At 39.1% G+C, this 14829-nt stretch overlaps 1 protein-coding gene across 2 annotated transcripts in view; it reads right to left on the reverse strand.

Moving 5' to 3' along the window:
* Positions 1–11585, reverse strand: part of chrna6 (cholinergic receptor, nicotinic, alpha 6) — a 22657-nt gene extending 11072 nt beyond the window's left edge. Inside the window, exons 1-3 of one of the 2 annotated variants that reach the window (XM_020596318.1) lie at positions 11361–11585; positions 2639–2778; positions 1690–1734 (exon numbers count right to left, since the gene is read on the reverse strand). In XM_020596318.1, the coding sequence (XP_020451974.1) occupies positions 1690–1734; positions 2639–2778; positions 11361–11418 (243 nt within the window). In that variant the 5' untranslated portion in view covers positions 11419–11585. The remainder of the gene's footprint in view (positions 1–1689; positions 1735–2638; positions 2779–11360) is intronic. The other variant, XM_020596319.1, reaches the window with a different exon arrangement.
* Between the last annotated feature and the right edge of the window lie 3244 nt (positions 11586–14829).

Consider the following 14829-nt stretch of genomic DNA (forward strand, 5'->3'; position numbering starts at 1 on the left):
GGTCCCCCTTCTTAAAAAGAGGGACCACCACCCCGGTCTGCCAGTCCAGAGGCACTGTCCCCGACCACCATGCGACGTTGCAGAGGCGTGTCAACCAAGACAGCCCCACAACATCCAGAGACTTAAGGTACTCAGGGTGGATCTCATCCACAAGATGTATTTCCTTAAAGGATAAAGTGTATGGCTTGAAAATATAAATGATTCTACATTTACTTTCAATGACCATGCCATTCCAGCAATGGGACAAGCATACAGCCACTAAAAACCTGCAGGTATATTTGACGTGTAGTTTTGTTTTAATGAACAGCTTCACTATCAGCTATCTTCACAAATGAACATCTTAAACAGGTCTGTGGCTCAGACTCAGTTAGAGACTTATTACTGGAAAATGGGGGTAAAAATGCATATAATTTCAAAACTAAATGTAATTATAATGTAGTTACAGAACTCATCTCTCTCTCATTTACACAGTGAAATGAGGTGTACCACTACCGGCGGGGAGGTTAATGCTTTGCTGAGCAACAGAGCAACCAATCATCTAACCAGTCAGTTGTTTGGACCCTTGACCCCTGAGGTTGATTGACGTGGATGTATCATCCCAAAATAAATATGCCATGAAATTAGTCTACAAGTATATGTTCAACATTCATTACAACATAACAGCTAAATTCTCATTATTTAATTTATTTAATAATAACATTATGATCCATCTAGTATTTGATAGGGCCTTGCTCTTAAAAAAATTAAATTAAAACATGAGGTTTACACACCCCCCGCTAATAATTTTGTGTACAGTTCTTTAGAATACCTGATCAGTATTGATTGGCTTATGAGGGATAAAGAAGACAAGGTGACAAAGAATAATTAAAGAATAAACAACAGAGGAAAGATGACAGACTAAAGAGTGGAGATAGAGGAAGGCGGTAAAAAGTTACAGAGAGAATTTATTGTTCTTTTGCTGCACTGGAAGCACACTTCAACCTACAGTCCCCATTAAATACGACGCCTGTCTGTAGTTTTACAGTATGTTGTACTGTATAAAATTCAGCTCTCTCATCCCCTACATAAAAGCAGTCAGCGGGTCTGGTTTTTAAGGAGAATAAAGTGAACACAAAGGAATTCCCTGTCGAGTTGCTGCAGAACAGAAGCAATAAAATCACCGAGGTGGGACTTTCTGAAATGGCTTTGACTGTAAAACCATTGGCTGCGATTCAAAGTCTTTATCAGTGACCGTGATGTTGACATGGCTTCCTTTTAATGACACCTTGTTATATAGAAACAGCTCAGCTATAACAAATAACATCAACCTACAGTATACAAGCACTTTTGATGTGTTTTAATTGAAGACGTAACGAATGACAAAATCATATTATCCATCACTGAATCAGATCAGCTGTTTGGCTGTGGTGGGCAGCTAGTCATAATTTAAATGTGTCATGTCAAAGGACAGCTGGCTGACCGAGGTCAGGAGTTCAAGCTCTGTGATCACAGGTCTGAGATGCTGACACTGACCACCACCCTCCCATACTCACATCTGCTTAGTATTGTAAAGATAACCCCTCCTGAGTCCTCACTTACCTCTCTCGCTGGAGGCCACAAGCTGGCAATACAGTAGGTCAGTGAAACTCGTCATGTGTCTTGTGTAATTGTGTCTGTATATCTATGTGTGTGCATGTGTACTGTACTTACATGTCTGAGCCATAAATTTGTTTCCATGATCTGATTCACCTCATCCTGCAGAGACACAGAGAATGAAGAGCACTTGTTAGCTAGGTGAGCTCTGTGTGTGTGATTAATCTTGAGAGAGGGACAGTGTATTGTTGGTACAGCATTTGGTAGTGCACTCTAGTGGAGTTTTAACATAGCCAGGAATCAAAACCCACAAGATGTTTTTAAAGAAATGCAATTCATCCTCTAATTGTCCTCTAAAGCACAAGCTGATTGACTGAAACAGCTGAAATGGTGAGTTAATAGGATGAGAAATTTCATAAATCACTTTTTCACTACCTTTCATTGTGACCCTAATTTGATTTTGATTTGTCCTGCGATTCTCAGAATTCAGCCAAAACCAACCTATAGGAATGCATCAGCCATATATATGCATTTACACAAGCAGCCATGTTTTTACATTGATCTCACTTTGCCAAGCAAGGAGTTATAGCTACACATACTGGTCCAGTCTGAAAAAAGGCGCCCGCAGGCAGTTTTCTCTTAGGCTAAGGATTTCCATTCTGAACTGACAACATCTTTTCATTGGCAGGATGTGCAGTAACCCCCCACCACCCCCCACCAGTGGTAAACTTAGCATCGCCAAAGCAGTAAAGCAGTGTACAACAACACCATGATATTTTAGGAATATCAAGTTAATGAAACTGAACAAACTAAATAATGAGGGGGTTCACTTTTTGCTTGCGCTTGTCTCGTTTAGCATCTTATCTTTCAGCTTTACTCTTTCAAATGTAGGAAATGTGATCAAGGTGAACATGAGAGGATGTTTCACAGTTCAGACAGACTCTCACATACAAGGATGGAGCAAGGATGCTCATACACAACTGTAAAGCAGAATGAAAAGAATGTGCTAAAGTACTGTGAACACCTTTGTATGTTTGTACATGTTTGTGTAAGGGAGGTAGCTTACAACTTTGACCAGCTGCGAGATGGACACCTCAAACGCCACAGTTACAGGGTCAGAGACATTCTCAACTGGTCTGATAAACTGGTTATATCTTCTAAACAGCTTCCTGAACAGCCGGTCCTCTGCTTTAGATGAGAAGCACTCTGATGAAATGGAGACAAAGAGGAGAGAAGCAGAAATAGGAATCAAGTGAGAGGACACTGTGAGTGTGAACAGAGGGAGGGCACGAGACTGCAAGACAAAGCTACTGGAAAAAAAATCCAACAATTTCAGTAGAAATCCTCTAAGAAGTCATAGACATTTATGCAAGGCTAACAGTGGCAGTGCGAATCAATCACAGATTTAGTTTTAATCAACTGACATTAAATAATTTGAATTTTCTGAACAGACAGGAAAACAGACATCAGCCTCTTCCATTTTTAGTGCAGCATCAAATTAGTAATGCTTCTCAATCTGTGCAGTTTATGTTTTATCATATCTGATGAGTCATCATTAAAAAAGTTTCTTTAGATTAGTTGATATCTCCTTTGCTTATATCATTAGAGTCTAGTGTGAACAAGTCTGTGTTGTGAGATAACTTTTATAGTGTTTCCTTTTATGACTGGGTTGTTTTCAGTGAAGTAATAGCGTTGAAGAATAATTCGTCTTAAAGCCCAGGGCAGCCATGTCCAGCCTGAGTGGTATGGCTGTATCATAAACAGCTGGTTTTCTCATTTTTCTTATTATCATTAGGGAAAATGGTTCTCTCACAGAGACCATGAGAAAGAGAAGAACATCTTCATTCAGGACAGAGATGCCTCAATAACCTTGCACCCTGAGCTGCGTGACATGACATGCTTTAGTCTCACCATCTCTATTTTAATATGCATAAGACTACTGTTATTAGCTTTCCAAGCCCACAGTGTACACCCAGGAGGCTGAGACAGAACTTCTCATACTTTTAGAATCTGACCTACTGTACCATTCATCACCACTGTTCCTTCTGCTTTTACAAGTGATTTTAAACTACTATTTAATAAAGAAACCATGAAAATGGAATTCCTCATCATTCCAGGCAAATTTTAGACAGGTATTTTGATGGTGTAAAATCACAGTGGAGTAACTTACACAATGTTTCATTTTTGACTAAATTCAAAACCACTGAAACTCTTGGTAGCAACTGACTCAGATGTTTCTTTTCTTCTCTCCTCCTAATGCCAGAGCAATACTGTATCCATGGTCCCCTTTTTTGTAGAATATAAACTTTATACAGACAAAGTCTACAGTATAATTTCCTCACTTATGCCTCAAGGTCAAGGCTAAATGCTTTGAGGAGAGCTTCAGTCCAACATGGATGCATTTAGTTTAGCTTTGCTTCTGTGCTGTTCAGTGAGACACTGTCATTAGAAACCATGGAAACATACCTGAGTTCATGAATTCTCAGACTAATGCTACAATTCATCATATAGGAGTAAACAATCTCTTGGCTGGACTATCTCTTTAAAAGCCCCAAGAGTGATACCATCTGCTTATTTAGATAGCGTAATGGACAGGTGGTGTATTATCATATCCAAGGCCTCCTGGAATAGAATCCCATTTAAGCTCAAATATAAATCTACCATCTGACTGGAGATAAAACACAGTGACTAGTGTGTCTTCTTCTGTTCTCCTAACTAGTAGTAAACATATACATGTATATAGGTCGGTGTTGACAGGTGTGGGAGCTCATCCTGTCTGAGAACATGATTACAATTATTATTATAATTTACCAAAATATAGGTATGTGCTTGGCTAGACGGCTGTTTGACTGATGTATATACAACCAAAATAGAAGGTTTTATTTACTAATTATCCAGGAAGGAGCCTAGAAGGCCTGAGGCACAACATCAGTATGTCTACCTCTTGGAAAATGCACAGCAAGCTATTTTAACGTAGCGCAGAGGAGTTGCACACTGTTGCCTGTAGCCTGGTGATGAAGCACTCAAAGTTTTTTTTTTTTTTGCACAGGTGAGGCATAAAGTTTTGAGGAGGACAAGCTGCTAGTTCTACAGTTTTCCTCATTTTCTGTTCCCATTTCAAATGTTTCCTTACTGTATACAATAGGAATGCCATTTACCACTGAAACACTGGGGCCTCCGAGATAATATAACGATGCTAATAGGTTTATGTTATCATGTAAACACCAGTACATATTTGCCATATTATTCCAAAATACATTCAAAATCCTAATGGATCACTAATGCTGTGTCAGAGCTGTATTCATTTATGGCTAGTGCAGAATTAATATTTACTGCTGCTGCTTCACATTGAAAGCATTCATCTGGCAAAACATAGCATGGCTTTATTGTGAAGCAGTCACAAGAAATGTAATATTCTTTGACAGCTGATCAGTTTTAGAGTGACATACTGTAACAAGAGGAAGCTGCCACAGTGAGCTGTTGGATGAAGAGCTGTCAATGACAGGCCAGACACCTCCAGCTCCTCAACAAGATCACCAGTTCACTGTGCCCTGCTGTTGTGTGGGGGAAACTACTTTGTGAAGCATAAAAGCAGTTAGTTTTTAGACTGACTTGATTTATTTTTACTTCTTTAGTAAAATCACATGGGGTGGCTGTGTAAAACTGCAGTTGCTATAACCAAGGTAACATGTAGCAGAATTTTGAGCTCAGTCAATATCTTCCTGAGTCGTACCTTGGGAGTCATACTTAGGTTTGCCATTGAAATTGTCATGTGTACAAGTGTTTTATATGTTCTAATGAGAAGTGGTCAATAAATAAATACCACATTGTTTTCTCAAGGTTGTTGGATGAAGGAGAATGTGCAGGAACGAGTTTGACTGGATGGATAAGCAGTGTAAAAACAGGATAGAAGAAAGAAAGTAAAGGAAGAGACAGACACACTATAGGATCAGAGAGACAAAGAATTCATTCAGGAGAACATTGCAGCACACCTCACTGACACTGGCAGATTTTGCCTTGAGGTGCTTCTGTTGTTTTTTCCCCTAAACTCCTTTTAAATACTATCCTCACTTGACTAAAATCAGACAAATTCAGTTTAGTGTAGTTAACAAGAAATCTCCTAATTAAAATGGACATGTTGGAGAAGGCCTTGAAATCCTAATGATGAAACAGTGCTGACCTTGTTACATCAATATTTCTCCATCAAAGCCAAGAGATAACCCTCTACATGCCGACATCAGTGACACCAGAAACCCAGCTGGTGCTGAACCCCTGGTGACAGCACTCCGGAGAGAATGACAAGAAGGCAAAGACAAACAAACAAGACAAGACAAGGAGCAAAGATGGACAGAAAGGACAGTCTTCCTAAGATGTCACTCAGAAGCTTGTGTGAATCCTGGCTTTGCAGCCTTCTGTCAGGGAGCTACCTGGCCGGTATTAATATTGTAAGATTGTTAAATAAAGTTTTACTCTAGCATGGGTGAATAGAGAGATAGAATACAATAAAATAAAGGGACAAAGGAAGAAAGGAATTAAACCACTAACTAAACCAACCCTTTGATTAAAACAGAATCCAACACTTGCACGCTCATATGCATAAGCACATACACACACTGGACAGGGTCAAATTCATTTCATGTTGAGAATCATAAAAGAACCAATCATGACAGAAAATGAGCCACAGGTTCTACTCCTTGTCATGTAGATGTATCACCTTTAAACTGCTCCAGTTATTAGCCCACCAGTCTCACTTGTGAGTTTTCACTGACTGCTTTCATCATGTTACAGCAGGATTACCATATCACATGCAGAGAATATACTTGTCCAGTCTGATTTTGAAAGCCAAAGGCCATCTCATTAACTAGCTACAATCTGATGGTCACTGGGTTATTACACATTGATTTTTGTTTTATTTGGTCATAATTCCTCTCACCTATACTCACCAAGCTAACGTCTGTGTCAGCATCACCCAGAGAGAGTCAGTTGGAGTAAGAAACACAAGCAGCCAGATGTGTTTAATTGGCAACATAAAATGCACAGACGTTGCTAATAACATTAACAACAGCTCTGTGCTATGCAAGTGTCCCAGGAAGCCATGATAATGTGACACTAAGCCAACATGCACAATATCAGGACCCTGAAATTAAAGCAGCTAAATGCAAGTCCGCTCTGAATTCTGTTAACACCTGTGCCATTTGGCTGATTTGTATTTTTTAAAATATTTTGTTAGTGTTATAAGTAGAATTTTGTTTGTTGTTTTTTTTCAGGCTAAATATTTGGCCAATATTTCTGATACTTATTTTACTCTTCAACCTAAATAGGCCATTTTTTAGCAAGCTAACATTAGCTTTGCCTCTTGGTTCATTTATTACACAACACTGGCAGTTACTGGATGTAAATATTTGGTAACTACTAATTTCTAGTTCATTTTGAATGTGGCCTGTTATTTGCTGAATAAAAGATGGTGCAAATGGTTCCTTTTTGTAACATTTCTGTACTGTTTTATCAGGTCAAACATGTAAAGCTGTGTCCCTTCAGCCATGTCTTTCCTTTCCACCATCTGAATGATTTGTACTAGCCCTTTTCTTAACATAATGACAGATGAGATGGAGCAGTCTTGGCATTGCTGTAGTATGTTGTTTTTAGCCATGACAGTCGATCTGTTGGCCCTGTTTTTATCTATTAGGCTGACATTTTTGGTACAGTAACTGGGGTATCTGGGTTTGACAAATCCAGATTTGGTACACCCATTGAAATATCTTTTGTGATGCTTTGACATTACCTTTGCCATCATAGTTTTTTTATTATTATTATTTACCCAATACTTTGGTTTAGGGCCAAATACCTGCATAACTAACTATTGTATGTTCGACCTCATCTGTGCATTTGTTAATTAATATAAATGTTAGAATGCTAACCTGCTAACCTAAAATGATAAACATAGTAAATATTATTTATTGTAGCAGTGGCATGAAAGCATTATCACTGTGACCCTGTTAGCATGCTGACATTAGCATCTCTGCCTACATAAGTTACAGTCTCACAGAGCTGTTGGCAAGGCTTTAGACTCCTAGTTGTGTTCATTATTGGCTGAGATTATCCTTCTCATAGGACTTTTTAAAAAGAAAATTACAAAATAATAAGCCAACTACATAGAGTAAAGAAGAAGAGAAGTAAGCAGCATATCTGTGAATAGATTAGTCAGCAGCAGGTACTCTACTTATAATGTACTCAAAAGTATGGTATCAATTATTCAACACAATGCGCATGAACTTGACCAACTCACTTAGAAAGTAAGGTACTTCAGATATACCTAGATCATGTGAGATATTTAATGCACACATGACCTGAAGGCTGGAGGTCTACTAGCATACTCTAAAACAAATGGTCTGGACATAACTTTCATATAGGATGATGATGGAGAGTTAACATGAGTAGAAGGAAGAAGGGAGAGAGCGGGGAGGCAGGAGGGGAAGAATGAAAGACAGTTAATAAGTGATGGAGAAGAAGAGACCATTTAATGGGCTGTTTTAGAGGATGCTATAAAACCCATTTAGCCTTGATTCACCCCTGAGCATGCAAATGCTTTTAAAGAAGTGTGTGTGAAAGGGACAGAGAGAGAGAGAGGTGGTTGAAAAAGAAAGTGTCTTTACTTTTACTTCTTATGGTGAACAGCAGGGTTCTGCTTGTACTGTTTGTTTTCCTTTTATACTGGTAAAGAGTTGAAATGACTTGAATTCAGCTGACAGAGATGAAACTGGAGAGAGAAAGTAAAGGAAGGGCAGCAGACTGCGGAAAACAGAACAACTGAGTGACACAATGTGAAAGGCTGATGACAGCGGCAGAACCTGAGTGATTTGGGGTGGAAAAGTTTGGGACAGTGGAGAAGGGATACAGGACTTGTGTGTGTGTGTGTGTGTGTGTGTGTGTGTGTGTGTGTGTGTACCTTTGTATTACTTACATTATGGGGACAAAAACCTGTTAACATAGTCACATTGTGGGAACTGGGCCAACTTGTTCTTTTCTTTTATTCATTCTTTCATTTTATTCAGATAAATTTTAGAAGATCAGCACATTGAATAGAAATTGCATATCTTTGTGCTAACATAAATGTAGCTTCCATGAATTTTATGTGATTATTTTTATCTGAAAGAATTATTCAGCCGTTTATGGTCCTGTATCTTAAGAAAGGCTTTTCCATTTAAAATTGTGTGGCAATAGATAAAAATGAGACCCTTTGGCCATATTCTTCCCTCAGGAGTTCATAAAATGCCCCCATAGACCATATAGATAGAGACATGTTGGGTGCAATGACGTGTGCTCATTAGGATATTACAAATATTATGCCGAAATACATATGCTATTACAAAAAGCGTTAAAAAGTGCATATGTTATCAAAAATGGTTAAAACATGACTTTGTTGATGACTGACTGGTTGGATTTGTTTTCATGACAGTACCTCCAAACTTTATACATTACAGTAAATTTGTGGAATCTAATGAGTAGGTTGAGTGGAGAAAGTGAACAGACTACTGCAGCACTGTCAAGCTGCAGTGAGAGATGTTCTCAACACATTTCTCTGTGACTCAGTTTGTGTTTGGCCACTCCCCCTCTGCGTCCTGCTCTATAAATGTTATTGTGATATAAGTCTTGTTACCGCACAGCTACACAGACACACGCCTCACTGCCACAGTTCACTGACTGGATCATCAGTCATGCATTCAAATACATGAAACATTAAAAGGGTGACCTCTATTTGAACAAACAGCAATGTGACTACACCCACAGGCTGCAGTAACACATCATCAGTGTGAAGACTACTTGGATTTTATACTATGTAGTGAGGACATTGTAGGACAGCGACAACATTCCGCAGTCCTCACTTTCTCATACCTTTTCAAATTTGAAAACTGAGACTTGGTCGCCAAGGCACACTTGTAAAAGAGGTCCTTAACCTCAAGGGATTTCCCCATGCATAAATAAAAGTTAAAGGAATAAATGGTTCAGGTTAGAGTAAGTGTTTAGTTTAAGCATTTCGTTGACATGGTTTTGGTTAGGCTACAGATCTATGGAATGCATTATGTCAGTGAGTGTCCTCACAGAATTAGCTGTACAATGTGTGTGTTCATGTACTGTTGAAGGCACAGGGGACCTCTGTGCATAGTATTTTCTATGTGTAAAACTGCAGGTCAAGTTACAGCGCAGTGATATTAGCCTGATCCATCCACCAAAATGTACAGTATTTGCCCTTTACCCTGAAAGCGAATATGATGTCACAGTTTTGTTATGGGTACAAGATAAATGTTGATCAGAGCCAACACAAATCCTAAATGGTGTGTGAGGGCAGTGCTGCACTTTATACTGTGTTCATGTAATGTTCCAAGTTGGTGAACATACCTTAAATTGTTTTCTGATTTGCAAGGACCAAGAGACAATGATGGAAATAAATGTTTATCACTTTAACATGTGATGACTCGGGTTCTTCTCTGGGGCGGCCGTGGCTCAGGAGGTAGAGTGGGTCGTCTCCTCACCAGAGTATTAGCAGTTAGATTCTCAGCTTGTCAAGTACACGTTTCGAAGCGTCCTTGCGCAAGACACTAAACCCCCAGTTGCTCCCGGTGAACATGGAGGGTACGTGACTACAATAAAAACAACTGAACATGCTCACCTTCAGGAACTATATATATATATTCATATACAACAACTTTGTTGTATATAAAGTGAACATGTACAAGAATTTGTAAGTTATCAGATTTGTAACATGTATGCAAAAAATCTGGTAAATTGTTATAAATTTTATTTTGAATATAGAGAGAAAACACACACCTCCAGCCAAAAGGTCATGTATGAAATAAAGATTGTGTGTGGAGGCTAATAAACTATGCAAGAACCTATCTGACACCTTCCTAAAACCAGATAACTGCTATTTATTTCCTTGCAGCAAATGTTTATGTTAATGCTTTGAAATGCCACAGCATGATTACCATCTCTGCATCTATTCCACACAGTGGCCCCAGGTCAGATACAGGCTCTCTGCCTCAGCTGCAGTCAGTGATTAAGTTGCTGGGTGAATTTCAGTATCAACAAATCCTTCTTTCCTTCCTCATCCTTTCCCTCCCTCCCTCCCTCCCTCTCTCTATATCTCTTCCTTCTTCCCTTTCTCCCTCCCTCTCTTCTTTCCTTCACGTCAGTAACAACTTCATATAACTTTTATTCATGCCATTTCGGGATAGCCTATATCAAAATAAGGTTATCAGAAGAACACTGCTGTCAGTTGTATTATTTTATATCAAATGCCTGCAGACTGCCCGTCTCTGACTAAAGACATCCTATCTGTCTTCTGTCTGAACAACACAATGTTAGTACAGGCCCATATATAACCTACTAAGTCTATCACCAGCCACAAACAGGGAGACGGATCCTATAAACAAATTCTAATCTGTTTTGGTTTCCTGAAATCACGGCTCGCGTCTCAAAGCAAAATTTGTATTCATCAAAATTCATTTGCCTTTTCCCGGATTCTTCGCAGCTCATTTTTGGCCCAGCTAGCACGATCACCAAGACATGAATGGGGCTTACGTCAGGATTATGTCGAGAGAGAGCAATACTTTAGACAACTTTGACTTCAGAAACAGCTATTTTGGCAATAAAGCCTTTGGACGATCTTTAACTATTTTGTCATTTTCAGAATAATAAAAGTGAAAAAGTCTCGACGGCCTTGTTGTGGTCTTCTCGCCTTTAAATGAATAAGACAAACTTAGCAGAAAAGCGTAATTAACGTAGCTTACCTTGCGCTATCAAAGCCAGGGGAAGAAGCAGCAAAGTCCATCTCGATACTGGGTGCATCTCTTCCCAGTGTCGTTTGAGGATCCCCTTCACTCTTCTTTCTTTCTTTTTTAACCGCGTCGATTTAAGCAACGAAAGAAAGAAAAGAAACGTGTCAAATGACAGGAAGACGTACGTCTGTCCCGTTGTGCAGCCCGTCTCGCTCTGCGGTGCACTCCTTCTAGATGGGATGCGAACCTGACTTTGCTCGTCCCTCCCCTATGAGCGCACAGCTCCTCTCTGGCGCATAGATGGACTCCCCACACAGGGAGGGAAAGCCGCCCTACAACTTGCTCTGACAGATAGGTGTATTTTGATTCTGTGGCTGACACTAAATAGGCGTATTTTGATTCTGTGGCTGACACTAAATGAAAATACACACATTAATAAGAATTTGAGTTTAAAGTCAGGAGGAATGTTTGGCATTGGTTTTAGTGACTAAAACAGATTGAGAATTATAAGCATTTCAAACTATATTATACCTTGTTAGAATTCGTCAGTTCCTCTCGGGCCGGATTTTCACTTGGTATGGACGTATCAGAAAGTTTTCGTGCAGGACTGAACGTTTGTACATACTATAGCTACTGTAGCTTGTGTGTAACATACTTGGCCAATAAAGGTGATTATCCTTATCCTGTAGCTACAACGGGTTGATTTCAGCACCTCGGACAGTGCCGGTGGGAGGCACCGAGCGCTGTCCGAGGTACTGAAATCAGCGGAGTATTGAAGAGTGTGAGCACTTTATTTAGAGATATCTCATGTATTATTAGTGGTTCACACCAGTTTTTGTCGCATTAGACTCAATGTTGAAAAACATATGTATGTTTTGAAGCATATCATAACGAGTTAAAGTTTTTTTTTTTTCGTTTATTTTAGGCTGTTTGTGTCACTGGATTAGAGGTGTATCGTTTAGAATTGTAGGTCTGCTCCGAAACATCGTTTCTGGCTCAATGAAACGCGCCGCTTTTATTCACTACTTGTGAATGCTGCTCCTCAGGTCACTGATTACCATCCCCTAGATCAGGGATGATTAAGTTTAATTTTAGCCAGTGACTTTCCACGCTTGGTTTAACGTCATCAAACAAAGTAATTAAGGAGGCCATGCTTTGTCGAGCTGAGCTGAGCTGAACCGAGTCCAAACCTTTCAGTGTGGAGAGAGGAAACCAGATTGCAAATGAGGGGTGTATGTTGTTGAGTAAGCAAGAGAGAGAGAGAGAGAGAGAGAAGAGTAAGCAAGAGAGAGAGAGAGAGCGATTTGTAACGTTTGTTATGTGTATAGTATATAGTAGAATTGTGTATAGTGTGTAGAACTTGAACATGCACTGATGACGTTCCAGTATATCCAGTTGTTTTGTTAAATAATATGAAATGTATCACATACAATATCAATAGGTGTAGTGTACTGACAGTCTTCCAACAGTAAATAACCACTGGCCCACAGTGCCACCCATCCAATATACCTAATGCAATAAAATGAAATTTAGTTTAATTTAATATTATCTTTGAATTTAATTAACACGATATTGAATGCAGTGCAGAAGGAGACTTGACAAATTAACTGTAATGATCTGTGGCATATGGGATATAAACAATTTCAATGTTGGCAGCATATGTGTGTGTACATTGGCGCTTGTCCACACACTTTATGTCAGGATCTGTCCTTTGTCCTCAGCCCATATCACTCAGAACAAACACAATCAACCTTCATAACAATATCTGAGAATTGCTACAACAACTAGTACCCCCTCATTTCAACACAAGTGAAACCATCAAAACATATGCATCTCTTCTTCTCTTTCATTTTTAGTTATTGGACGGAGTGTATTGAGTCTAATCCCTGCATAAAAAGGACAGAATAAGCATGACAAGGATAATGTGATTTTACTGTTGCCAATGTCATCATCTGACAAGTGCTGAGCTCACAGTGTGGCATCGTGATGTTTGTCTTCACCAGCTTTATTAGTGTAGCGTTTAAGAGGAAAAACTTGGTGAAAATCAATGTTGCTGCCAAGATTGTTTAGCGTGATGCACCCCAGCCTGTCCTGCTGCCCTGCAATGGGCAATGTTTAATTCATGTTTTTCATAAAAACTGAATGCACCATGTCCAAAAGCCATTAGTGTCATTCTCTTTTCTCTCCACAGCATCATCTTTTTCACATCCTCTCATTTCAGCCCAAGAGTACAAAGTAACTTTCTTTATCAGTCGCTCTCTGTCCTCTATCAGTTTTCCTCCCATCTTTTAAGTTTCTCTTGCTATATTGGACTTTCTTTGATTGTCCAGTACATTTCTTGCTTTCCATGCTTTCTGTTGCCCTTCTTTCTTCACCTTAGACATCTCAAACATTTCCCCCCCTGCACCAACACATACTGGTGCCATCCTTCTGCCTCCGATGAAACACAACAGATTAAAATATCTATCTCCCTCACTAGAAGTTTTAGATCATGCTGAATTATTCACATCCATATATCTGCACCACATTTTTCCACCTCAAGTAATGAAATCTGGATGGCCCTTTTCATTCTCCCTGGCATGATCATCTCACTGAGGTAGGCTTAATAGAGCGGAGGAGATCAGAGGCTTCTGGAAACTTCCAGAAGGCAGGGAGGTGGATATCTTCCTTCATCATACAGTATGATAAGAAAAGAAATAACAGTTAGTCTGGTGGAATAATGAGGTCAGGGTTGCAACATGAACAGAGGTCAGACTCATCAAACAATAGTCTGTTCTACAAATGGCTGCATCCTAATGCAAGTCACAAGCATAAGTGAAATATGCAGTATCATGCTAATCCAATAAATATACATCACTACTGCACGTTGTTTAATTTACCCATCAGTAGGTATTTCATCTTACTTCTTTAAACTGACCTGCCAGTTTGTTAGATACATCTTGCTACAGTTAATCCTGTTTCATCCAATGCAAAGGTTGTGCAGCCTGGTGAGTTTGGTGAATTTATGTTGGATTGTATTTCAAATTAAAGGCTTCAAAATAATAAGAATCAGAATCAACTTCATTGGCCAGGTGTGCTGGACAAACGAGGAATTGACTCTGACTACAGTGGCTGTCAATATGTATGTACATATCCTTATGTATGGCAATAGCAAAGGGCAAGTAAACAATATAAGGCTGAGAGAACAGAAAGTAAAGAAGTAATGTAAAACATAAGGGTTGAAACAATACCTTTATCATAGGGCCTCAACAGAAAATGAATATGATACAGTATGTTTCATAAAAGAACAAACTCCAGATTGCTCCCAATGTTTGTGCATGGAGCAAAAAAGAAAAATCAATACAATGAATTGCAATTTATTGCTTCAAATACTATTGTTGCTATTGAACAAAGTTTTTTCATCCTGCAATTTTTGCCTCCTGTTTTGCCTTAAACTTTTAAAGAAGAAAATAATTTATGAAATCAACTCAACAAATCAACA

The sequence above is a fragment of the Monopterus albus genome, unplaced genomic scaffold, assembly GCF_001952655.1.
Source record: "Monopterus albus unplaced genomic scaffold, M_albus_1.0 scaffold29.1, whole genome shotgun sequence".
NCBI lineage: Eukaryota > Metazoa > Chordata > Actinopteri > Synbranchiformes > Synbranchidae > Monopterus > Monopterus albus.